General features: G+C 49.2%; 1 protein-coding gene across 1 annotated transcript in view; it reads left to right on the top strand.

The window, feature by feature from the left end:
• KIF3A (kinesin family member 3A) overlaps window positions 1-26,879 on the top strand; it is a 1,370,456-nt gene that overhangs the window by 1,179,647 nt on the left and 163,930 nt on the right. Inside the window, exons 12-13 of the mRNA XM_069623529.1 lie at window positions 817-927; window positions 13,891-14,016. Coding sequence (XP_069479630.1) covers window positions 817-927; window positions 13,891-14,016 — 237 coding nt within the window. The remainder of the gene's footprint in view (window positions 1-816; window positions 928-13,890; window positions 14,017-26,879) is intronic.

Genomic DNA, 26,879 nt, shown 5'->3' with positions numbered 1-26,879 from the left:
TGATTATTAATGGGAAGTGTCTTGTTTTATGAAATGATGGGCCATGAATGAGCGAAACGATTATGATGATGATGATTGGAAAGTTTGGATGCTAAAGTCCATATCTGGGGTGTTGGTTACCTGGAGTGTTAAAGGTCAGCAGATTCTGGTCCCTTCCTACGTCTTTGCACTTTCTGTGAATCATTGGATTTGGTTTCCATGGGCAGAATGCTACATTGTTGCTGTTCTAGTTGAATGAGCAGTATTGAGGCATGTTTCTCCCCTAATTGGATATCAGCACTTTTTGGTTTCAGTGAAGGTCCGTTGGAACATCAGGTTCATGGTGCATGGACTGGTTGGTGGAAAGTCCAAGTTGGTGGTGTTTCCACAGTGCGCAGTGGTGGCTTGTTGAATGGGCAGTAGTAAGGAGTACCATGCTCATTTATTCTTTTCTTACAGCATTTGGTGTTTGTGTTCGCCGACTAGTGGGCGGGACATCGTGTACTTGTTGGTGTCAAAGAGCTCATGTACAGGGTGATGGCTTTTATCCTAGGTGCATGATGGCGTGTACTGTTTGGTGATCAGATGTTCTAAAGAGGCATTCATGCTTGAATGCCAACAGATTTCCATCAAGACATGCAATCATCAAACGTGTGTGCTTGTTGCCTTTATTCTAACATTTCAGCACTAAACCTGTGTTGACTGCTGGGCATTCTGGCACATATTGACCAATGCAAACAACTCTTATGCCAATATGTATAAACAATCTGGTTTGCACTTTGTGAATTTGTTGTACAACTTGTATATTCTAATCCTCATCTGTTCTTTTTTGTACAGCAAGAGCGTCTAGATATCGAAGAGAAGTATACCAGTTTACAAGAAGAAGCCCAGGGCAAAACCAAGAAGCTGAAGAAAGTGTGGACTATGCTTATGGCTGCCAAGTCAGAGGTTTGTTTTTGAAATATGGATTTCTCTTTGTTTATTTTATGTTCTTTTTTATAATGAGAAAGGGAAAAATAGGGATGTCTGGTGGGGTAAGGCGTGGTGGGTAAGGAGTAGATGCACATTTAAAAGTAAATAAAGCCAAGTGTGAATGATTCCTGTATAAGAACCATATGTATTATGTTTGTTTGTTTTATTACTTGTATTGCGCACCCGACCCAAGGGTATCAAGGCGCATTGCATAAGAAGATTCACAGCTTAGTTGCACATGAGGGTAATACAATGCATTCAGAAATACAATACATAAGAATTATTCAGGTCACAGCAATGTACTGGGTGTGGGAACAGAAAAGATTGAGTGGGAGCAACGTAGCATAGTTAAAAATATGCAGAAATGCGGGGGACAGTCAAAGATATAGCTAGTGATGGTCACGATCATTCAGGAAGATATTCTATCTAAATTATTTACATAGAAGAGGTGAGGTTTAGATAATGGTGTCCTGGAGGAGGCTTTACTTGTCAGCGTCTTTGAGCCAATTTATAAGGTTCTGGCGGAAGTTTATATAGGGCTAATCTGCTCTCAATGGGAGGGGTAAGGAGTTCAAGAGTTGAGCTGCCTTGACCGAGAAGCTACTGCCCCCGACTCTAGACAGCTTAAATCTTGGTACTAAGATGCAGTTGGTGCTGGATAATCGGTGGTTCTTGTATAAGGTTTTCTGATTGGATAGGAGGGTGCTGTGTTATTGAGGCATTTGTAGGTCAGTGAGGCAGCTTTAAGCTTGATTTTGTCATGTGTCGAGAGCCAGTTATTTGATCTTCTGAGCTCGGAGATCTGTTCTTTCATGGGTATTCCAAGTGCTGCTCTCAAGGCGTTGTTCTGTAGGACTTGGATTTTCCTAATGGTTTGTTTGTTAGCCCCTATGTGCAAAGTATTACAGTAATCTAACTTTGACAAGAGGAGTGCTCTAGCCAGGGTAATGCGGCTGTCATTGGACATGAAGGGTTTACCTGCTCTAATCAGTTTGCAGGTATATGCCGTGACCAAAGCCATGGCGTTGACCTGCTTGTTGAGGGATAGGGTAGAGTCCAGGTAGAACCCCAAGGTTTTCACCTCCGTGGCGACATTGATGGTGTTGTTGTCTATGTTAAAGGCAGAGTATTTAGGGCCTAGTTTTTTGGGGATTGAGGTAGTGCCTATGCTGATGATGATCGCAGTCCTGTCATCATTCAGACATAGTCCATGTGTAGCCATCCATGCCTGGATAATGAGATCTACCCTATTCACCAAGGCCAAATCCTTTTCATAATCTCCAGAAAGTGGTAGGAGGATCTGAGTATCATCTGCATAGTTAGTGTAGGTGATACCCAGATGATCCAGATAATCGAAAAGGGGCTTTGTGAAGATATTGTATAGGGTAGGTGAGACGCAGGATCCCTGAGGCACTCCGCAGGTGATATGGATAAGGTCCGCAGCTGCAGTGGGGCAGAAGACTCTCATAGTCTGATTGCTTAGAAAAGATTGTATCCATGCTATGGCCTCTGCTGAGAAGTGAGCGGCAGAATCCAGATGGCTGCATAGGACCCTGTGGTCCACGAGGTTGAATGCAGCCGATAGGTCCAGGAGGAGAAGGAGGGCTGATTTACCATTATCCCTGAGCTCATCAATCTGGGCCTTTAGATCTAATAGAGCTGTTTCCGTCCCATGCTGTGGGCGAAAGCCAGACTGGCGTGCTCCTAGTAAGTGGTTGGATTCCAGGTGTTTTTGGATTTGTGTATAGGCCATCTCCTCTAAAAGTTTCAGAAGGAAAGGCACGGTTGTGATCTGTCAGTAATTAGTGGGCCTAGCTGGGTCTAAAGTCTGTTTTTTAAGTAATGGGAGCACCCATGATTCGTTGAGGTTGGTTGGGATAGTGCCTGAAGAAAATCAGGCATTGATACGTTTCTAAATAAAAGGGGCCAGGTCCCTGTCTGCATCCTTAATGAGTTGGGGAGGGCATTGAACACCCTGACAGTTTGAAGGTTTTAGTGATAGGATCGTTTTTTCTGTCTCAATAATGGTGCTTTAGAAAACTTAAAGTGAGGGGGATTGGCAGTGTTATTGGGAGGAGAGGGGGTGACTATGGGGGGGGTGCAGGTTAGTGAGGCTTTTTTCTTGGCGATTTCGGATTGTAGGGTCGTGACTTTATTGGATAAAACTTGCTGGATGTTGGAGCACCAAGGTTAGTCTTTTACGCAGTTGTCAAGCACTGGGATGGTGTCTTCTAACTCTTTTAAAATGACGAAGAGCTCCTTCATGCTTGATTTAGCTTGTGACATGTTATGGAATGGTACATTTCGCGTTTAGCTAGAAGTATTTCGCTTTTGTAAAGAGCAGTTATGGTGCTGAGGTTGGTTTTATTTTCTTCGGATGTTATTGTTCTCCAAGATACCTCGCATTGGCTTTTTTTAGTTCGTAAAGTTTTCAGATGTGGTGTGTGCCAGGAGTTGAGGTGGTCTTTGGGTTTACTTTGTCTCATTTTAAGTGTTGCTATTAAGTCAAGTGAGGAGGACATGACTTTGTTATACTTCTTGATCAAAGCATCAGGCCCCAGGTTTTCAGTGAGTGCATTGAGAGTGGGGAGAATGAGAGGGAGTAAATTGTCACAGGTAATGTTCTTTTTGTTCCTTGTGGGTATGGGTGTTACTAGCAGTATGGGATTCGAGATAGGTTTGTCAGTAGCTAAGGAGAAGGTTACGAGGAGGTAGTCAGTCCAGATCTGGGGTGAAATGAATGTGATAGAGCCATTGCAGTTATAATCTGCCACCCAGTTAAGTATTCTCCCTTTGTTGTGTGTAGAGTGGAGCACTCGCTGGGTGAGGCCTAATTCAGTTAAGGTGTTGGCCACGCTAGATGCATGTGTGTCCTTGGGGTCATTGAATCCTAAGTTCATGTCCCCTAATAGGAGGACTTGTGAGGAGTTTTTTAGGTTGTTAGAGAGGATATTGGCGATATCTTCCTCAAAGTTTCCGATATGGCCTTGTGGTCTATATATATAATGTGGATGGTAAGGGTCTGGGAGTTAATAGTGAGCTTGGCTGTGAGATTTTCACAGGATTTGATGTCGAGGGGTGGAGCTAGTCTAATTGGTAAATTCGATTTGGCAATAAGGGCTATGCCTCCTCCTCGTGCTACATTTCTGTCAGATCTTAGAATATTGTAGCCATTGGGTATAGCCAGTGAGAGGGCTGGGCCTGCTGCTGCGTGTAGCCATGATTCGGTGACTGCTAGGAGGTCAAGGTTTTCTGACTGGATAATGTCAGATATTTCAGTTGCGTGTGCAACCAGAGATCTGGCATTTATTAAAGCGGCTTTCAGGTTTGGGTTGGATGGTATTGGAGAGGAAGAGATTTTTGTCATATGGGTCTTAGCGGTGGTGTGATAGAAGGATGCGTATGCTGTCATGGGGCGTTGGAGGCTGTTTTCTCTGATATTAGGGGTTTTAGAGTATGAGTTGACCCCCCTAATATTAGGGAAGTTGAGGGTTCTTGCTAATGGTTCAAATATTTTTGCTAGTCTAGAGCGGAGCCTTTCATTTTTGGCGATGGTGTTACAAGGTTAGGAGTCATGCATGGGAGGCTGCTGAGGCGCAGTGTTGTTGAGTTTGACTAGCCATTGTGTATGAGTTATGTTGTTTGTAAGGGAAGTGGGCTGGGTTGTTATAGCGACGGGAGCAATGTGGTGGTAAGGTGCTGAAGGAGTTCTATACAGAGAAGCTATGGCTATTAGTGTGGTGAATGGGAGCAAAGAGTTCTTTAGTATGCTCATTTTAGGTGTTGGAACTGTGAGTTCGCAGTCCTGGGCACGATATGCTTGGAGATACTGTAATGTAGCAAATGTGCAGCAGTGGTGATTAATACAGTAGTCAGTCAGTTAGTGCTAGCGGGCTGATGCTAGATTAAATGAACGTGCACAAGCCTAGTTGTGAAGACAGGTGCAAGGTACAAGGCTAAATTTCAGCTCAGCAGAATAGGCTAGTTCAAGTTGACATAGGGCAGCAATTTCCTGTTAGGGCTCAAGAGTGGGCAATTTCGCAGGGCGACAAAGGTTCATTTCAATTGATCGTGGAGCAGGTAAATGCTAGGAATGGGATAGGCTAGTCCATGCAAACATTCACATAATATCACATGCATAGAGTAAAGCTAGGTTCCAGCTCTGCCGGGTGATTTAGTTCAAGTAGTTACAACAGGGCGGCGGATCCGCGCTTGGGTCAAGAATAGGCTAGTTCAAATTGTTGCAAGGCCGCAAAAACAAATTAATATACAGGAATAGGCTATTTCAAGTTGTTGCAAGTCTGCAAAATCACGTTGATAGACAGGAATAGGCTAGTTCAATTATTGCAAGTTGGCAAAATCACATTAATGGACAAGAAAAGGCTAGGTACATGTTGACAGGGCAGCAGGGTGTACATCATTGGTGGCGTGATGTATTTTGAATGCAAATTAAGAGTAGGCTAGTTCGGATTTCGAGGACATCGAGACATGTGCCGAGTGCAAAGTCAGCTTGAGTATCGGCAGGAGAATGACTGGGGCAACTCATAGAAGCAAAGCAGCAGTGTCATATAGTGGCCATGTGAACCATTACTTGAATGGCTGCGTAACGGGAGACAATATGGGAGAATTCTGAAGCGTGGTCTCAGCACTGTGGACGCGCGAGTATTGCTGTTAGGGTTACAGACTCAATAAATGTTTGTGTGATTATTGTGGCAGTCTTAGTGAAAAAGCAAGAAAGTAGTAAATTATCGGTGATCCTCGTGTGGCCCGGATGACTGCACTGGCGTTCTTTTTCAATGGGAAAGTTTGTGGTTGTCGTTCTGTAGAGATGGACATCAAGTGGGTTTGTGCACGGGCGTCTGATCAGAAATTGTTCTACTGCCTCCTGATAAGGAGGTTAATTGAGGCCGTCGCGCTAGCAGAGTGCTAACAGGAGCCAACAGGCCTTATGCTGGCCTTAGATGTTGCCGGCTTCCGCCTGCCGGCGGATATTCCCAGATCTTATTCCCTGTGATGGGTGACCCTCCCAATGTGCATTGCCCCTTTAAGGGGATGTGTCCCTCCCACGTGTACTGCCCCTTTAAGAGGGGCCATGCTAATAAAAGGAGCTCCTGCAGGCACGTGAGACAGAGCGGAGGAACGACTGAGTCCGTGTCTCATTATCGATGTAGGCCGCAGACCTACACGTGGAGGCACAGGCCTGCACGCCCTGATGCCGTGGGACCCGCATGCCAGATGGCAGCCGATGTCCGCACGGTCAGAGGCCTGGCAGGCTGTGACCCCACCTCCATGGTGCTGATGTCCCATAGCACCAGGGGCCCTGCCGGATGTCCAGGGCAGGCCCCAAACCCCACAGATAGTGGGCTTGTGTTGTGCTCACAGAGATAGCACCCAGGGGCGCCTGCCAGATGACCATGGCAGGCGACCCCCAACAATGGCGACGAAGACGAGTCCACGCAGCCGCCCTACCCCCATGCTGCCTGTGAGTGGTGAGGGGGGGGGGAGAGGAGCGTTTGGCCTCACCGCGGTCCAGCATGGCCTGCGCCTCACCGCCGCGTTGGAGACCTGGGCTGCCCCGTGATGAGGTTCACATCTGGCGGCGTTCCGCCGCGAAGCCATGATGAAGGCGACTTGCGGCACCCATCGCCGCACAAAAGGGGAGAGCGAGAGAGGCAGTGCCCGACCCCCACCGCTTGCCAGGATTTGGCCTGCACCTCACCGTTTGTTGCGGCGAAGGCCCGGGCCACCCGGCGGTGAGGCAGCATCCTGCCACGAAAATAAGGAGGAAGAAGACCTACGATCGCCCGGCCGCGGCCCTCAGATGAGGGTGCTCGTGCGGCCGCGGTGTGAATACCTCTCCCTGTGCTGGCCGCAAGACAGCAGTACCGGGCTGTGGCGGTCGCCGCGGCCACGAAGGTGATTGCCCTGTGCAGTTTCTCTCGTTTTCTCTGGTCCCAGTCAAAAGGGGAAGGAGAGAACGGGGGAGGGAAGGAGGAGCCCTGCCCGCGATCTCCCAGGCCGCGGCCCTCTGAGGAGGGTGTTCGTGCGGCCGGGGTGGGGGTCGCCCACAGACCTTTTCTGGCCCTCTGCTGAGAGGAAAGGAGTTTTGACTTAATGCTCCGGTGCAGAGCAGAAAGGCCGCAAGGAGCCGCCGCTCGAGCCCCACGAAGATTCTGGGCCCTGCGGCGGTGAAACGAAGCTCGGAGCTGAAAATATAAAAAAAAAAAGAGAAAAAAGGAAAAGAGACGAGCGCCTGATGCGGCAGGGCTGCCTGGACGGCAGTGCCATACGCCCGCAGGAGGGTGGGCTATGCACACCCCGCCGGGGGTGCCGATGTGTTCATCCCGAGTGTGCCCGCCCCGAGGGGAGTGCCTGTCTGGCCCACAGCACAACATAAGAAACCGGGAGGCACCCACGGCGGCGAGGACAATCAGGTAGCGGAACCGGATGGCGGACCCTCCATGGATGCGGCCCTCCAACAAGAGGGTGTTCGTGAGGCCTCAGGATCCTGGCATGGTCATCAAGAGTGGAAAGAAAAAGGGAGGGCCCGACTGCCATCACACAATGTAAAGAATAAAGCGCCTGCAGACGCAACATCAGGGAGATGGAACAATGACCCGCAGGCGGCGGCACCATCCTGCACCGTGCTATACTGCCATCCGCTGGGGTCCATTAGGATCCCAGGCCGAGCAGGGGAAAAAAATATATATAACAAAAAAAAAAGGAAACAGCGTGCGACGCCCGTGGGCATCTGCCGCCCTGGGTAGGAGTAGATCCGAGTGGCCCTGGCAGTACTGAAACACCCCTACTCATCACAGGCCCGGCGGTGGAGGAAATGATGTACTCTCGGCTCCGTTAACTCGCGGTTAACTGAGCGAAGTGCTCCGGTGGGGAGCAGGAGACAGGAGGTGGATTCCCTGGCTCACAATGAGCAGGAGGAGAGCATGATGACCACTCCCCAACCTGCACTGCAGGAAACTCCTAAAGGTCCCGGGGTGGTGACTTGCAGTGGCGCTCCAGCGCCGGAGCTCTGGGAGAGGACAGGACACGTTAAAAGAGCCCAGCCCATCAGGGCCAACAAGGAACATGTGGCTGCCCACACCACGTCCGGCTCCGCGTTACCGGCCTCATCCAGTCAGGAGTGTTGCACTGCCACAGGTGCGTGCTCCTGCCTGAAGAAGAAATTACCCCAGTACACCATACGTGGCAACTGGATAGCCATGTTGTGCTCAACCGGGGACTTCCACCCTCATGCTCATCAGAACCTGAGCAGGAACAGTTCAGCATCCCACGCCCTGTGCAGTGTACTCCTGATCGTTTCACTGTCCTACGCCCTGTGCATTGTGCACCGGAATAACCGTACCACCGAGTGAGAGGACAAACCAACAAGGAAGACTCTGTGCCCGCCCTGCAAGGGGCCTCGACACCTTGCCACGTAAGTCCCCACTGGACCATCTGAGGACCAAGGAGTGGAGGTTGACCGTGACACTCCCATGAAGAAGTGGTGCCCTGGGCAGGTCGGGATGAGTCCATTCAGTCCAGAGGAATCTGAGCGATCATATAGGCCATGTCGACACTAGCCGCGGGGCAGTAGTAATCCGCCAGCACCACAGCGTTAGGGACGAATGACTGCATCAATGACTGCCCTGTACCATTGGAGTCTGGCATCGACCCAGCGCCAACCATGGCCTCACCATGGCCAATGTGGGACTTTCACCCTCACGCCACTCACGGGTCACAGTTGTGAGTCCCGGGACGGCCAGTGTTCTGGGTGCTGCAGAACTGAACAAAGTATGGTGCCCCAACTCCGAGGAAGGGGCGCTAGGTGCTGTCAGGTGATCCGAAATGGTGGCTCCCATTATGCACCAGCGACGCTAAATCCAGCAGTGATGCCAGCCGGACAAGGAAGGGGCACTGTAACAACAAGAACAAAGGAAGGCCGACCCACAGTGAGGTGGTCATCTCCCGGCACAGTGCCAGCAGAACAAGAGCCACCCTGCCTGCCAGACTGGTGGGCCCAGACCGCGGGTCACCAAGGACACCCTGCATGCTACAACATCGAAGGACCGTGTGTCACCAAGGACACCCTGCATGCTACGACATCGAAGGTCTGTGTGACTGACCAGCAAACCAGAAAGCCCTGGACCCCAACCCCAGGGGTCAGTGCATCAGGATAGAAGTGGGTCGCAGCTCAGCATGAGTGCTGGTGCGCCCTTGTGCGGTCATGGTAGAAGGAGACATTTGAGACACTTCGGACTGGGGAACATCGCCGGAGAAGGGGCAGGTGATGGCCTGTCACCCCGTGCCCGATCAACAGCACCGTGCCCCACCAACAGCCCGAGGAGAAGCGCGGATGCCTGGTGACCGGTGTCCCACTGCTCTGCTCTGAACATCAGGGAATGAGGCCGATGTGGCCCCTGGCACCCGCCAGGTGCGGCTTTGCCGGCCATGGACTGTACTATCACTGTCCTGCGATTGCTGAAAGAGGACTCTGTAATCCGGTGCATTGCCGCTGTGGACCTGTATATTAGTAACGTGTTTAGAGTGGTCTCAGTAATGAACCATAAGGTGAAGCGGTGGCCCCGCAGTTACGAGGCGTACATAGCGCCAGTCGCAGACCATGGCGTTTTGTTAATGGTTGCAGGTTCGAACCCCAGGTTAATAAAGGGTCTTGTAAACTGTGGGGAACTGCCTACATTCCACCGGCAGCTCACCCCGCGACTGTTTCCCCACGGAGCAGGTTTAGAATTGGTTGGTGTGATGTTTGTAATCATTTTGAGTTATATATGTATGTGGCCCTGTTCTAGCTTAGCATTTGGTTGTTTCAGCAGGGTCTGAAGTAAGAAGTAGTTTGTTGTTCTGTAACCAGGGGGACGCAAGTATGTTCAGCCACGCTTGAAAAAGGAGGAGTGTGATGGGTGACCCTCCCAATGTGCATTGCCCTTTTAAGGGGATGTGTCCCTCCCACGTGTATTGCCCCTTTAAGAGGGGCCATGACTGTGTCATGGCCCAAGCTAATAAAAGGAGCTCCTGCAGGCACGTGAGACAGAGCGGCTGCAGACTCCCAAAGAGGAACGACTGAGTCTGTGTCTCATTATCGATGTAGGCCACAGGCCTGCACGCCCTGATGCCGTGGGACCCGCATGGCAGGATGGCAGCCGATGTCCGCACGGTCAGAGGCCTGGCAGGCTGTGACCCCCACCTCATGGTGCCGATGTCCCATAGCACCAGGCGCCCTGCCGGATGTCCAGGGCAGGCCCCAACCCCCACAGATAGTGGGCCTGTGTTGTGCTCACAGAGATAGCACCCAGGGGCGCCTGCCGGATGACCATGGCAGGCGACCCCCAACATTCCCCACGTTGCCTAGCAACGGAGTGGAAGCCAAGCCTCGTTCTGAGGACGCATCGCGCCCGACATTTTGAAAAAGGGCAAGTCGGCAATTAAACTTTGACTTTAGAAAACACAAAAATTGCGAGTGCTTATGATTTTAGCTGTAACTGCATACAAATTATACCTCACCAATGTGAACGTCCTTTTTAGCACAATTCAGTTACTCTTTTTCCTTAATTATGTTTGGCTTAGTTGAACTATTGTGTACACCTTCCCCTTGTAAGCATATTAAAGGTCATTCTGTTACAAGGGGAGAGGTTTAAGCTGAAACACCAATTTACGCTGTGTTTAGTGCTTCACTGAAATAGGGGGACTTTGGCTTCCTGATGTCACTTTGTCTCCTGGTTTTGCAGCAAAAACCTATTCTCTGCTAAATTTGAAGATGGAGTCAGCTCAAAATAGTTCTTGTAGTTCCAAGAATGGCCAAAAAGGAATATGAAAGAAAAGCATGCATTCATGAACTGACAATTACCTAAAATGTTCAACTTGGTACTACTGGGTTTAGAATATGAAAACTAACAAAACATACTTCCTTAGCATAAAGCAGGGACTGGTTTAAAAATAGGTCACAAGGTTTAATAAAAAAGTTCTTTTTAGGGGATGTACCTGATTGTAACATCTGATAGTTTGGCTCGATCTTAGAGCTCAGAGACGCAGCTCTTACATAACAATGCCATTTTTTTCTGGTTTCAATGTACATAGAGCACTCAGATAATTCCTTGTTCTCCAGTTACAGCATTGTGCCACGGCCATGGACTAAATAATCTGGGAACACGGGCACAATGCTTGTAGGATGCTGAAAAGTGAGAATAGTAAACACAAACTAGCTTGCACATGGGCTTCTGCTTACAATATCGTAAATAAAACCTCTTCTGTTATGTTCACATTTTTTTTTGTTAGTGTATTGTTTAAACAAAATGTTTGACATTTTCTTTATTTCATCATTTGTGTTTTCATCACATTAAATCTCTTCTATAAACCTGATCTCCATGCTATTCACACGCATGGGCAGCATTTCCTCTATATGTACATGAAGAGGTTTACTATTGGTTCTCCAGCGAAACTACCAACACAGGAGGGAAGCAATCACAGTGGAAATGATTACAGTAATAAGTACTGCCCATAAATTTGGGTCAGCTAGTTTAAACATCTGTCTGGGTGGCATGCCCTAATATGTCCATGGTTGTGCAGAGTGCAACCGTTCGATGGGCTAATCTGAAGGCATGTTTTTCCCCTCTCATGTGTTGTTTGCAGTACATAAAGTTCCTTCTTTGAATCTTCAATCTTCTGTATTTGGGGAAGTTAGTCTAACCAATTCTCAAATTGATATGGCTCTATAGTTTGCTAAGTAGATCTTGGTGACTAATACAAAGTTCACATCAGTTAACCGTTCTGCAATAAGATGGAGATAGTTCTACATTCCAATAAATGTTTTGGTTCCATTGAGAATCAGGCCTTTTCCTGCTCCTTTCCAGCACATTAGTGCTTCGATAGTCATTACCTGGCAGGGCTTTACTTTGTCCGTGCATTGGAATTGTGGCGGTTCTTTTGGCCACAAGTTATATTAATTTCCTGTTCTGAACCACATTTCTCCCCTTACATCAGGGTCACCTCAGTCATAGCGATGGTGAGTTCTTTGGGGGCTTAGATCTCTGACATCCCAGTGTATCACCCAGTCATATCTGCAATCTGCCCACATGCCAAGTACTATCTGATACGTTGAAGCAACTATTCCCTTTACACACCCATAGGCATTGGGGTACTACTGCGCCTTCTCGAAGGCATACTGCCAGCTGGAAAACTTCCACAGGTTGTGCCATTGCCACATCACCTCTGGTACTCCTGGAACTTCATCCAGTGCCTCTGGTTTATGGCCTCTAACCCTAACTGCTCATTCACTTAATATTGGACTTCAGCGCATGGAATATCCCACTCGATTCTTCAACCTACATATGTAGTGTTAAATGAAAGTTTTGTTTGACACTACTCAAATCTCTGTTCACATGGAGATCCCCCACGCTTGCATCTTTGTTTTATAGCTGAGCCCCCAGTTAATAGTCCTGTTCACTTCTTTAACTGACCCAACTTCTCTTCACACATCTGTCCACTGTACATGCTCCAAGCAAAGGCTAATTAATTCACCCAATCCTGTATAAGACTTCATATCTCTCTGCTTCCTGCTTTTAACCATCAACATTTCCTGCTGTGCCAGGCATATTGCTGCTCCTGTACAACAATTTGTTGAAAAATTAGATGTCATTTGAAGGGTCATTATTGGCAGACAGAATTGCATTGATCCTAATACGATAACTACTGTCCATCTCTGGGCGTGACCAATTACCCAAGCTCTGTACCGGTGTTTCTGGCATTTCAACGTAAGAGTCTCTTAATAGTTCATTCTTGGGGGTTGGTGTGGGGCAGTAACGTATTCATTGGATAAGGTGTAAACAGTTCATGACATACAAATCAAATCTATGCAGGTAATGTCTCATTGCGAAACAATGTCCTCACTTTATACTTTGTGCATGAACATATAGCACTTTCTACTTTGCCTACTTTGATCTTGGTCTGGAAGACGGTACCCTGGGGTTACTTCAAACTTTTCATATTATGCCATTTGCCCCCCATCACTGTTTGCTTTACTACTCTCTAATTTTCATCAGTCATCTGTTATATCACTCGTTTATAGAAAGGTCTTTGTTCTAGAAAATATAGATTGGTTGAAAAATAAGAGGTTCGGTTAGTTTTCTGTGTCGGGCGCGTTTGCCCAGTTTGACAGTTGTTCTATACATTTTGGAGAAAACCTTTAAAGTTTAGGTGCCACTCTTTTCTTGCCCCAAGTGTACTACTGCCCTTTACAGCCTCTTTCCCAATCATTTGGGACACAGTCCAGGTGAGGTCTGCAACTTGACGCCAATTGGCCATACCTACATATACTAGCTCTGGTGAAAATCCTGAAGTAGTGTGTAATTCCACATCGCCATGATGCAGTTACCTCCCTGCCACACAACTAAGGCTTGTGTTTTCCACCGGGGCCACCAATCCTCAACAGAACTGGTAAAAGGGTGGTTGTTGTTTGCCCTACTCTTATATTTGTGAATTTGTTGGGGTCATGGAAGCAAAATGCAGAGGAGAAAGGTTGATGAACTTGATCTGACAGATACAACATGATGGACATCCTGTTCTGTGTGGGATTGTCTGTTTAAATAAGGTCATAGACCTGTGGAAGAATATGTGCAATGTTTTCTTTAACAAAGGTCAGTGATGTTTCGTCAGAATAAGTAATGAGAAATCTGAGGCCTGAAATATAATCTGGGCTACTGTGATATTGTACCTCAGTCATATATAGAACAACAGATAATGTGAAGGCTTAATATCAATAGAATATATCTGGATATATTTATTATCTTTTACTTTTCTTTCCCTGTTTGGATGGAAAGCACTATGGTCCCGAGTGTGTGTGTAGTGAATGACATTTATGTTAAATAAACGTGACAATGAAAATGTGGAATTAGTGCACCCTTTTTATACCTGTGAATCTTTTGTTAGATGGCAGATCTACAGCAGGAACATCAGCGAGAAATTGAAGGTCTTCTCGAGAATATAAGACAGCTAAGCCGAGAACTCCGTCTTCAGATGCTTATCATTGATAATTTCATTCCTCAAGAATATCAGGTAGTGTGTATGTGTTGGCATTTGTGAGGTGTTCAGAAATAATAGTTCGAGGGGATTGGGTCCTCCGACGTATTCCATATCTATGACATGTAATCACCACAGCTGTGCTGCTTTGGAAACTTTTTCCTGCGTCGATGACGTCGATGCGCCGTCGTCGAGGGCCTCGTCCGACGTCATCCGATGTGATAAGTAGGACGCACGACGCCCGTAGCCTCAGTTCAGTTTTTTCCGCGAACGTGTTGCTTCGTGATTCTCGGTTCACGCCTCGACTCTTTGGAGTTCTGTTCTTCTTGGTTCTTCGAACCTGTTCGTTTTGTGAAAATCCTTCGTGTGAAGATGTCTTCTACTTCGTCTTCTACTTCGTCTTCGACCCCGCGTCCGGGTTTCAAGAAGTGCGGGGAGTGTGGGTCCAAGATGTCGGTGACGGACTCGCACGACGCCTGCCTCTGGTGCCTCGGGGAGGCCCATGACACGGATGACTGTATCGACTGCCAGTCGCTCACGTCCAAAGCCTTACGCGAACGTAAGAAGAAGTTGTCGGTAGGTCGGGTGTCCAAGCCCAGGAAGTCGAAGTCTGCGGGGCTTTCGATGGATGATTCGAGGGGTGACTCTCCGCGTCATCGTCGGAAGTCTCGTGGGTCTCCTTCTAAGAGTCGGTCTCGCCACTCCTCAGCCTCTTCGAGGCATGCTCGGAAGCGCTGACACCGGTCGTCTTCCAGGTCCTCTTCGGAGGACTCTCCCCGGCACGTCGCTTACCCCACCAGCCGTGCGACGCCGGAGGAATGGACTTCCTTCGGGAAGAAAATGCTGGCGATTCTTGAGTCGCAGGGTACTAAGCCGTCCGCGCCCCCGAGTGGGGTCGGTCGTGAGAGGTCGAGAGACACCGCTCGCAAGAGTGGTCGGCGCGAGTCACGGGAGAGGTCCCGTTCGGACAAGGGGACTCGTTCTCGACGTACCCGTTCCAGGTCCCGGTCCTCGACGCGTTCGAGACCGTGTGCACCTGTGAGGTCTTCGAGGAAGACATCGACGTCTGAGGCGTCGAGGGCGTCGACAGGCTTTCTCGAGGCTCCGGCTCCGAGGAAGTCGTCGACGCTCAAGTCGTCGAGGGACACGCTCGTGGCTCCGGCCTCGAGGGCTGTGTCGACGCCGCCGATGCTGGAGGCGCTGCATCTGACGTCGACGCCGATTTCCTCGACGCCGATCCTCTCGGCGCCGATGCCGGTTCTCTCGACGCCGGCGCCGATTCGCTCGACGCCGGCCGTGTCGGAGGTACCCCGTGGCACGGGAGAACCCCCTAGGAAGGCTCTGGTTAAGAGCAAGCACTCTCGGGTGCCTTCTTTTCGCCACCTGGACTATATTTCAGAGGCGGATGAGGATTCTGATGGCCTGGTTCCTAGTCAGGTTCCAGATGAAATTGTCTCGGGCCATAGTCAGTTTGACGATTTGAGACAGTCACTGCATGATGCCAGTGGACTGGACACCTCTCCGGAGGTGGAGTTTTGTAGGCCTGAGCCTGGCTCTTATGCCGATTCCTCGTACCGGCGCCTTATGGCTAGGGTTTCTGAGTACTTGGGATGGTCTGCTCCCCCTGGGGAGTTTGTGCAGGATGATCTGACTGACATCATTGATGTTGGTCCCCCAACTGATTTGGTACTGCCGTTCCATATGGCTTTACAGAGAAGGGTGGCGGCGGCTTGGACTGCTCCGGAGAGTCTCCCGGCGGTGGGCAGATCCTTGTCGCGGAAATACCGTCCAGCCAGTAGCGACCCCTGCTACTTGACCAGGCACCCCACTCCGGAGAGTTTGGTGGTGCAGGCGGCCACAGCCCCGGCAAAGCAGGCGTCGTACCCTACCATCCCTCCTGATAGGGACGACAAACGTTTTGATGGCTGGGCGAAGAAAGTGTTTTCTTCTGGTGGTATGGCGCTTCAGGCGGCCAACTCCATTTGTGCCTTGTCTCGTTTCACACACACTCTGTGGAACTGTGTTGCGTTAGCGGCTGAACATATTCCCGAAAGGGACGAACGGGATGGTTTCCTTGCTATGGTCCAGGATGGTAAGGATGCCATGTGTGAGTCCGTTCAGTCGGGTTTGGACTTAGCTGAATGCGTCAGTAGGTCCATGGCGGCGAGCACCGTGATACGCAGGTTTGCGTGGTTGCGGAAGTCGGGGTTTGCTCCTGATGTGCAGTCTCGGCTCCTCAACATGCCCTTTGACGGTGAACACCTTTTTGGCAGCAAGGCTGACGAGAGCCTTGAGAGGTTGCAGACCTCGAAAGCTGCAGCGAAGTCGTTGGGCGCTGCAGTTCGCCAACCTCCGCCTTTTCGTCCTAGGGGACAGCAGTGGAGGGGTGGTTCCTTTCGCTATTACTCGTCCTTCAGTAAAGCGAGAGGAGCTGGCAGTCAAAGAGGCCAACGCAGGGGTACCAGAGGTGGACGACAGGGTACCCGTGGTGCCAAGGCCGCTCGGGCTGTTGCCTCTTTGCCCTCAGGTAACGCCGCGGCCGCTCCCACTCAGTCATGAGGCCATGTCCCATGGTTCGCCGGTTGGGGGAAGGCTGGCACCGCATCTTGTAGAGTGGCAAGCCATTACTTCAGATGTGTGGGTTCTGGAGATCATAACCCACGGCTACTGTCTTCCCTTTCGGCACAGGCCTCGCGACAATCCACCAGGGAACCTCTCTTTGCAGAGTCCGGATCCGCTCCTTGCGCAGGAAATTCAAGCCCTGCTGGAGAAAGGCACCATAGAACTGGTGCCTGTAGCGGAGAGGAACAAGGGATGGTATTCCCCTTATTTTTTGATTTCGAAGAAAGACTGGGGATTGAGACCCATCATGGACTTGCGCGGTTTGAACAAACTCCTCAGGAAGGACAAGTTCAAGATGGTTACTCTCTCTCAAGTCCTCCAGGCCCTTCAGCTTCAGGACTGGTTGGTGTCACTCGACCTCAAGGATGCTTACTTCCATGTGCCGATCCATCCCAAGCACAAGAAGTACCTGAGGTTCGCGGTTGGCGACTCGCACTTTCAGTTTCGGGTCCTGCCGTTCGGATTGACCTCCGCCCCGAGGGTTTTCACCAAGCTCATGGTGGTGGTGGCAGCGCATCTCAGGCAAGGGGGGATTCACGTCTACCCCTACCTGGACGATTGGTTGATCAGGGGGAGCTCTCCCGAGCAAGTCCTGGATCATCTGTCCGTCACCTGCCACTCCCTTCACAGGCTGGGCTTCTCCCTCAATTTAAAGAAGTCCCATTTGACGCCAACACAGCGGCTCCAGTACATCGGAGCAGTGCTCGACACTTCCCTGGGGCAGTGTTTTCCTCCCCAGGTGAGGGCTCTTCACATTCAGCAGATGGTGCACAAGTTTCAGCATGCCCAGACGCTCCCAGCGTTCGTGTTCTTGAGGCTGCTCGGCCTCATGGCATCCTGCATTCTTCTGGTGCCAGAGGCTCGCCTGCGGATGAGATCTTTGCAGTGGGCGCTCAAGACGCAATGGTCGCAGTCCTCCGGCAGGATGTCGGACCCGGTTCAGGTGCCGCCCTCGGTCGCCCGGGACCTTTGTGGTGGGCTGTCGAAGGCAACTTGATGAAGGGGGCTCCTTTTTGGCTTCCCTGGCCGGAGGTGACGATCGTGACGGATGCATCCCTCACGGGTTGGGGAGCTCATGCCAACGGGCTGACAGTCAGCGGTCGTTGGTCTCTGTCGGAGTCCAGACTCCATATCAATCTGTTGGAGCTGAGGGCCGTCAGGCTAGCCCTGAAGGCTTTTCTGCCGACTGTGCGAGGAAAGAGTGTCCTGATCCTGACGGACAACACAGTGGCCATGCACTACCTCAACAAAAAGGGGGGGGCAGGGTCACTTCCTCTGTGCAGGGAGGCGATGCAGCTCGAGTTCAGGGCCATCCAGCAGGAAGTTTCGATCTCGGCAGTTCATCTGGCCGGAGACGTAAACGTGACGGCGGATGCTCTGAGCAGGCAGAGCACGATCTCTCACGAGTGGGAGTTGGCTCAGGAGATTCTCCTGGAGATCTTCGCCCTTTGGGGGACCCCTCGAGTGGATCTCTTCGCCTCCAGTGTCAACCAGAAGTGCGAAAGGTTTTGCTCGCGGGAATTTCCTCCAAAAGGAGCCTTGGGAGACGCGTTCGTGGTGGAGTGGTCGTTCCCGCTGCTGTACGCGTTTCCTCCAGTCCCCGTCATCCCGCAAGTGCTGCGGAGGTTACGGAAGTTCGGTTCCCGGATGATCCTCATTGCTCCGGCGTGGGCTCGGAGGACGTGGTACCCGGACCTTCTCGACTTGTCCATCTGCCCTCCGCGTCGTCTTCCCTACCGAGACGATCTGCTCTCACGGGAGGGGGGTCAGGTTCTCCATCCAGAGGTCAGATCCCTCAACCTTCACGCTTGGCTTCTGAAAGGTTGAGGTATAGGGATTGGGACCTCCCTGAAGACGTGATGGAGGTGTTGCTTTCGGCCCGAAGGCCAGCAACAAAGTCTCTGTACCGTTGCCGTTGGCGTAAGTTCTGCGACTGGTGCAGAGTTCAGAATGTGGATCCTTTTGCATGTGACATCCCCATGGTTCTGTCCTTTTTACTTTCTTTGGCCCACCGTGGCTTGCAAGTGGGTACCATTAAAGGTTACCTGGCGGCGCTGTCCATCTTTAAGCGGTCGTCTGAAGAGTGTTCTTACTTTAAAATCCCTTTAATTTCACAGTTTCTGAAAGGGCTCACTAATGTGTTCCCTCCGTCACCTTTCCTGGTGCCCGGTTGGGATTTAAACCTGGTTCTTAAGTTTCTTATGGGTGCTCCGTTTGAGCCTTTACATTCTTGCCCTTTGAGGCTGTTAACTCTGAAAACTGTGTTTTTAGTTGCGGTTACTTCCGCTCGCAGAGTGAGTGAGTTACAGGCACTTTCAGTTAAGCCACCCTTCACTGTATTTCACAAGGACAGGGTTGTCCTTAGAGTTCGTCCTTCTTTTCTTCCGAAGGTAGTGACGGAATTTCATTTGGCCCAGAAGGTTGTTCTTCCGGCATTCTATCCTCCTCCGCATCCTGGTAAGGAAGAGGAGAGGCTCCATAGGCTTGATCCTAGGAGAGCTTTAAGCTTTTATGTTTCACGCATGTCCCGGGTCAGAGTGGACGATCAACTCTTTATTGGTTACGCTGGAAAGCGTTTGGGGCAAGCTGTGACGAAACAGACTTTGTCTCGCTGGATTATTTTGGCCATCTCGGAGTGCTACCGCTTGGCGGATAAGGACCCACCGGCTGGCTTGCGGGCCCATTCTACCAGGGGTATGGCTGCGTCTACTGCCCTGCAGAGGGGTGTTCCTATTCGCAACATCTGTGATGCAGCCACCTGGGCTTCAGTACATACATTTGTACGTCACTATTCCCTCGATTCCATCCGTGCACAGGATCTGGCCTTTGGCAAGGCGGTCCTTTGCTCTGCTATTTGATTGGCTATTCTAAATTTTGATTCTAAATTCTTTCCCTCCTCCTTGCTCTGGTACTGCTTTGGGAGTCTGTCATAGATATGGAATACGTCGGAGGACCCAATCCCCTCGAAGAACAAGTTACTTTCTTACCTGGTAACGTTCTTTCGATGGGATGGTCCGACGACGTATTCCATATCGCTCCCGCCCTGCCTTCCCTGCTGCAGAATTTCTTTTGCGATTGCAGCTTACGTTCCGCAAGGCTTTGTGTCTGACTGGCAGTTGACTAGTGTCACACGTTCTGGGGGAAAAAACTACAACTGAGGCTACGGGCGTCGTGCGTCCTACTTATCACATCGGATGACGTCGGACGTCGGAGGAGGCCCTCGACGACGGCTCATCGACGCAGGACGCAGACGCCGAAAAAAGTTTCCGAAGCAGCACAGCTGTGGTGATTACATGTCATAGATATGGAATACGTCGTCGGACCATCCCATCGAAAGAACGTTACCAGGTAAGAAAGTAACTTGTTCTTTGTTTCAGTTCCTTGCCTCTTGGCCCAAATATTGACATAGCATGGATTACATTGTGAATGTATATGTGAAGAAGTGACTGAATGTCCTTTAACACTTAATCAACTGTCCCTATCATGGATACGGAGTCTTTTTTTAAAAAACATTTTCTGCTCTGGTGCATGCACCAACCATTTTGTAATGCTGGTAGTATTGTGATGTTTGATATACTTTTTTTTGTATACAAACTCTGTCAATATATGGGCATATTGAGAATATTTCAAAATTAACCCTTGCGTACAATATATTGTAGCAATAAAGCTATATGTGTCACATAATTTTACAAATGTATTCATGATATAGACACTACTCACTGTGACAAATCGTGGGATTCCTTCACTTTCCCCAAGAGGGGAGCCCCTTCCTCTGAGATTAGGGAGGTGAGCCCTCTACACAACATTCCCCCTAGGGGTGGCGGTAAACAGGACTTCACAGGGAGTGTCTCCCCTCTTGGGAATAAGGGCTCCCTTTCCAATGAGGAACTCCCTTCTGATTATACTCAAAAACCCAGTACATCCTTATTTGACAACTAGACCCCTCTTACATATGTTGTTGGCATATAATGCCAGAAGAAAAGTATCAGCCTGGTGCTGTGAAGAGTAAGAACACAGGAGTGATATAGAATGCCTGTCTGGCAATCACTGGGATGCCAAAAGGAGTTATGACGAACATGTCCCTATCACAAAGGAGGGACTTTCCCCTCCTTCCCTGAGGGGAAAACCCAGCAGTGTGTAATAAAAAGAGAAGCGCTGAGAGAACCAAGAAGTGAGACCCAGAAGTTTCAAACCGGTCGGATTAAGGAGGCTGGGAACCTGAGGAAGACGCTGCTTTACACCCACGGAAGCAGGTACTGAGAGGAAGCTTGTCAAAGTCCCAGGATGGGCATTAGAACAGTGCCAGAGAAGAGCCCTAATGACATACGGGTGTGGCAATACGCCAAGAACAGACCCGAGGGAGTCCTTTCACGGAAGGACAACCCAAGGAGAGAACCAAAGGCGAGAGGTGGTGGCGTGGAGGGGAAACGAGTGAAGAACCCTTTCATCGCCGATACCATCATAGGACGCGGAAGTGTGTTGGAAGAGTGGCAAGAGAAAAGCTGAAGAGTTGTCCTGAGCAAGTACGAAGAAGGGAAAGAGAACCCCTTACATTGCAAGTAACTGGGCGAGCTGGGGACCCGGAGAATGGGGCATAGAGGAAAAAGGTGACCGTGATAATTCGAGCCAATAAGGACACTGAATATAACGATTGGAAGAAACCCACGTGTCCCAGTGAATGCTGAGATTACCGGAAGAGTGAGAGTCGCTCATGGACACAACATGCTTGTTCCAGTGAATGGCAAAATCATAAGAAGCGCAAGAGTCAAACAGGCACTCTTTCTACATATCTCAGTGAGAAGATGAATAGTATAAGGAAAGTGGATTGGACTGAGAATGTTTGTTTGTATCCTAATGAAGAAAGAAGGGTTGTGAAGCATAGCGCATCCTCAGAGACTAAGTCAAGAACCAGTGAAAGCCCAGAAATGTGTCTAAAGAGTACAGGGAATAAATATACAAGAGCCTAAAAAAGTCCCTTGAAAGAACTGAAATAATTATTACAAGACATATGCAAGTGTGCAGAAGAAGTAGGCTGACACAAAGGTCTCACATAGTCTGGGGAAATTACTCCCTTAACCATGCTTTTCCACCTTACTTCCGGTCCGGGTTAGCAGAAGAATGACTCTTTTCGCCTGGTCTTCTTTTCCTTTGGCTTTTCGACCCTGGCTTCTCTTCTTTGATTTGACTCTTGGTTCACTAATTTGGTGAGCACTGCGACGAGGAAGATGACTCGTATCACTTTCTTACTTTAGGTCTGAGACCCTGGTTTCTCTTCTTCTTTGAACTGACCCACTTGGTTCGCTTGCCTGCCAAATACTGCCACGAGAGAGATGACTCATACTCTGTTTAGGGTCCTTGAGTCTCCTTTGGCTGGCATTGGGCGTATCTCCTCCACTGTCATGAGGGTCTCTCCCTTTCAAGTTCTCTTTACAGTGCTTGGGGTACTCGACCCTTCCCTGCTGGTCAACAGGCTTTATTCCTCCACTGCACTGAGTAGGAGAATGTTTGTAGGGTGTCTGCCCCTGCTGTCCAGCGTCCTTGGAGCGCTCTCCTTTCGGATCAGTGACACAGGTTTGAAGCGCCCACGTTCCTTGCGCAGCACACCTACAGTCTTCGGTGGCTGCCCGAACACAAGTGTTTAGTCCATTGTCGATCTTTATACAATGTTGCGAGCAGTGTCTGGGCACATTGTATAAGTCCTTTGTCTCTTTTACTGGTTCCATCTTCATTGCTCCATGGAGCCAACTCGTCCCAGTACTTGGATTACCTAGTTTCCAGTTGTTCTTCCTTGTCCGAGTACTTTCAAGAACCTTAAGGTATTATGTCTTATAACAGTACATAGCAGAGGAAGGAGGGGCTAGAGTATGTGGGGTTGTGATGTTCTCATAAGGGCTGTACCCCAGATGGTTGTCTTATGCCCAGAGGGGGAGCACCTCCCCATGATATCCCCCCGCTTTATACCTCGCCCAGGGGGACTACAGGTTAAGCGGCTGCACCTCCCGGGCCTCATGGAAAGGGGCTCCCCTCTGGGGAGAAGTGATGCCAACCGAAGGATCGCCACATATAAAAAAAAAGACTGTTTGAAGATTCCATATTGAGAAGAACTTTGCTGAGAAGCAATCCAGGAGAAGGGAGCAAGTCTCCTAGCCTTTTTGTTCTGTACTAATAGTGGTAGGGTCAGTTTAGGTCAGTTTTGGAGGGAAGACAAACTTTTGATTTTGGACTACATTCCTGATGACAAGCTTAGTTTAGTTGTGTTAGGTAGGGAAACCCTTAGGATAGGGAAAGGTAAGCGTTTTCTTTATTTTATTTCCAATATACCTTTTCAAAATGGTACATATTTGTCTCCTTCTGACCCACCAAATCACACAATTGTAATTTTTAGGTACTGTAATTCTACTAATTGATAAATCGTAGTTACTCTGGTACTTTTAAGCTGTGCACTCTTTGAAATAGTTCATTACCAACAAAGAACCAATGTAAAAAAATGTGTCCTTGTTTATAACCATGTTTCATATTTCTGCTACGCCTTCGTTTGGTTCCCTTTGTACATTGCCCGTCATCATTCTTGCCTATTCTTGCAAGCCGGAAAAACAGGCCCATAGCTGAGTATAAGAATTTGATTACAGATTGAAAAATTCATTCAGTACTGATTCTTCTGCCTCAGGTTATTCCCCAAAGTAAACAGTTGACCTCAGAAATGTGAGAATTATTCCATGTGCATTGTGCATCAGGCCTTTTTTTACAGTGCAAGTTTCGCCCTTACATTCCCAATCGCCCACTTTGCTCTCTAGAGTTCTGCACTATTTCAGTTCCTCGGGTGCGGCTCTGTCGGGTTGGTGCATGTGCCTTCTCTGTTGCCGCTGCAAAGTTGGGGAACTCACTCCCATTTAATCTTCGGGCAATGGTTTACCGTTTATCTTTACGTCGGTCTTCGAAGACCTTTCTTTTTTGTTGATTGATTCTGGTAGGGACCCTGCTTCTTGAATGTACCTTTTCCCAGTTCCAAGATGTCTTCGGGCGGATGTGCGTTTTGTAAGTTTATTTAAGATGAGATAAGATAATATCTGCTTGTGGCCCAATCACATTCTGGCTCTGTATGCCTGAACGGTAATCAAGGGGCTTCTGTTTTGCCTTTCCTTTTTTGGTTTAAGTTATTGAGAATATGGATTTTAATTTTCTCGGATGCTAGATAATGTTTTTATGATCCTTTTGGGCCGTTACTAGGATTTCCTCTTGCTGAGGTTTTTCTTATTTTTTTATATTTATTGCCAAATGTCTTTTTTTATTATTTCAAAACCAATATTAAAGGTACTTAATTCGGGGAGAACGTGCACACTTCTTCTGTGATATAGATGACCAAATGTATAAATCCTACAAGGTGCTATTAGCACCTTGGTCCATGCCGGTAAAATACCGGCACCGCCTTGGTGGAAAGGGGAATTACCGCCCTATTCCAAGGTTGGCAGGGCGGTAATTCCCCCTTCCCCCATTGCCCTTCCCCATTCCCATTTTTGCCCCATAGGGCTCTATGGGAATGGGGAAGGCGCTAATTACGGTGCCGCAAATTGCGGTACCGTAATTAGCACCCTGGTCCCTTTGCGGGATGGTTTTTAACGCCTGCTAAACAGCAGGCGTTAAAGTACCTACCCGCAAAGGGACCTCGTAGTAAGGCGGTAAGGGTTTACTGGTACCGGTGCCCTTACCGATACCGGTAAACCCTTACCGCCGTCCGTGTAATGAGGCCCTATATCTTCCCTCCTCTGGTCTTCTCTTGACTTTTGCCAAATGATATTTCTCTTTTTCCCTGGTCTTCTTCTGACTTTTGCCAAAGGATATTTCTCCTCCCCCCCCCAGCCTCCCCCCCTTGTCTTCTCATCATGTGGGTCCCAGACCCCCTTCTCAGGTTTATGTTGTCTCGTAATCCGCCCCGGTTCACTATCCTGCCAGGCATTGTCTTGCATGTCTGTTTTATTTCTCTGTTTGGTCACACTGGGACGAGGAAGAGAGTTCCACACATCCTCCAGACCACAGCCTCTAGGAGTTTCCTGTGCCTTCCCGGTCTACTGCTGCGTACCTTATAACTTGGTGCGCAAGGACAACGGTCCTCGGCCACACCAACACATTTCTCTGGCTTCCCCTTGGCTCTCACAGTCTGCTCTTGATTTTTGGCAGCTCCGCCACTCTTTCTCTCGCACGTTGGGTCTCACATTGACCACTTTGTTGTCTTGCTTCCTGCCACCGGACATCTGGTTTCCCAGCCTTCAGATGAGTTTTGCTCTCCTCTGCCTTTTTGGACACCAACCTCCTTTTCCAGGTGTCCAGGTCTGCAGCATGTCCTCTCTTCGCGGCCTCACTTCCCAGCTCGATGCTCCTCTGAGGAAAGTCATTCGTCAGTTTTTATGGTTAGTTGGCTCGGGAATCTTGGATAGCTAGTATGTTTGTCTTGGTTCTGCGTAGTACTCTTCATTGTCCTGCTCTTCTTCGTGTCAGCACTTGTGGAGCCATCTACTCTCATACTTTCCTCACTCTTCTTCATCGAAGTATTGTCTATCTGATAGACAGGGCTACTGTGGATGAAGTAACTAACAGAAAAAAGAGGAGACATAGAGGAGGGGAGTTCTTGGACCCGATTTAAAGTGGATTTTGGATGAAATAAGGTATGGGATCCAGAAGTAAAGGCTGTACCCTTGCTGGGGATGACAGCCATTCAGAATATCATTTACTGATGGCAAAAATACATTTATAGGGTGCATAACCCTCTCCCTTACCACCACTCACCCCACAGTTACCGTGATACCACAGCCCTCACTGGCAGTGGTCACAACATGGGTGCTAGTACCTCCTCAAGTCAAGGGTGCATCATCAACTTACCTTCTTTGGCTCATCATGCATTGGAATATTAAAAAAAGGAAGAATCATTTACATTTGTGAAAATGATAAATAGTTAAGTAAAGGCCATGAAGAAGCTCACCAGTTTGTGTCCGGTCTTGAGGGTCGAGGGGAAGGTGCCTTGAGATAGGGAGCTGTTGATTGTCAGGTAAGAGCGGAGTGCTTCAGTCGGAAGGGTCTTGAGTAAGGGGGTTGGGAGGGTGTGATCCGAATATGATGTGGCCTTTAGGGATGCTAAGGTGGCAGTGACGCCTTTCATAGTTAGTATCTTGAAAGTTGTCCAGGTAGTTGTGGTTTTGTGAGATGGGATGTGTAGTTTTCTGTCAGTTATGGCGTTGGTGTCTATGTGTTGGCGGTTCATGTTGATTCTTGTTGATGAAGAGTTGATGGCAGTGGATTTTCCGATGGTGTGCTATGTGTGGTTCGGGCAGATGGTTGACTCAGTGCTTGATGGCTTTGAAGAGGGCTCTGCTTTCATTGTTGGCCCTGGCTATGGTGTTTTGGTAGTGGCCTTGGCAGTGTTGATTAGTTGCCTGCGTGTAGCACCAAGTTCGTTGAGCTGTGTGAATTTGGAGGCACTGCAGGATTTTCCCCAATCCTTTTCTTGTTTTCTGATGGCTCTTTTGTTGTGGTTGAGTTCTTGAGTGGACCATGGTGCGGATGGTTTAGAGGGTGTGCGGTTACACTGGGGCATGGTGGTTGATGTTGTTTGTGAGTGTGGTGTTGAGTTCTTGGAGAAGCGAGATCTTGCCTTTTAACCTTCTACCTGCCATGGAGTGGCGGGTTTTTCATATATTGTAAGCCCCTCCAGGGAAGGATCCAGCTTTTGTGGGCAAAGTGGCAGTCAGCATGTGGGGCCGGATGTTGGGGCTGTGTCTGTCTGGATCCAGTTCATTCCTGCCAGGTGTCTGTTGCTGGGCAGATGCAGTGGCCAAAGGATTTCCATGATTGGACAGCCACTGCCAATTTAAATGGTGCACATCCTTGCCATTGGTGGACTTGAGGCAACTCTAGCCCAGATCCTGGAAAAAAGGGCTCCTCTAGCAACCAGTCTTTAGAACCTTGTATGAGCCAAAACTCCTCCTAGAAAAGCCTGTTGAAGACCAGGGATTCATTGTTGGAAGATCACCAGAAGCCCTTACTTCACTTGCGTGTCAAAGCCCTGCTTCTCTAAAGATCTCAAGAAGACCTTTGCTGGTGCTTCAAGCCCCGCACCAGCCGTTCGTAGCTCTTGAAACAGTCCCGGAACCATCCCGTGGGCTAGCCAGTCATCGGCTACTTCACTGCAGCGGTCACCGTACCTAGTTGAGCCTAGGGACTCTGCAGATCCTCAGCTTGTGGAACAAGCAGCATTTCCTTGAGGTTGCAGCTCTACACCACACAGA

This window comes from Ambystoma mexicanum, chromosome 11 (genome assembly GCF_040938575.1).
Source record: "Ambystoma mexicanum isolate Mex_15411 chromosome 11, UKY_AmexF1_1, whole genome shotgun sequence".
In the NCBI taxonomy this organism is placed as follows: Eukaryota; Metazoa; Chordata; class Amphibia; order Caudata; family Ambystomatidae; genus Ambystoma; species Ambystoma mexicanum.
Note: the sequence above shows the minus strand (reverse complement) of the source record. Positions and strands in the feature narration are given on the sequence as shown.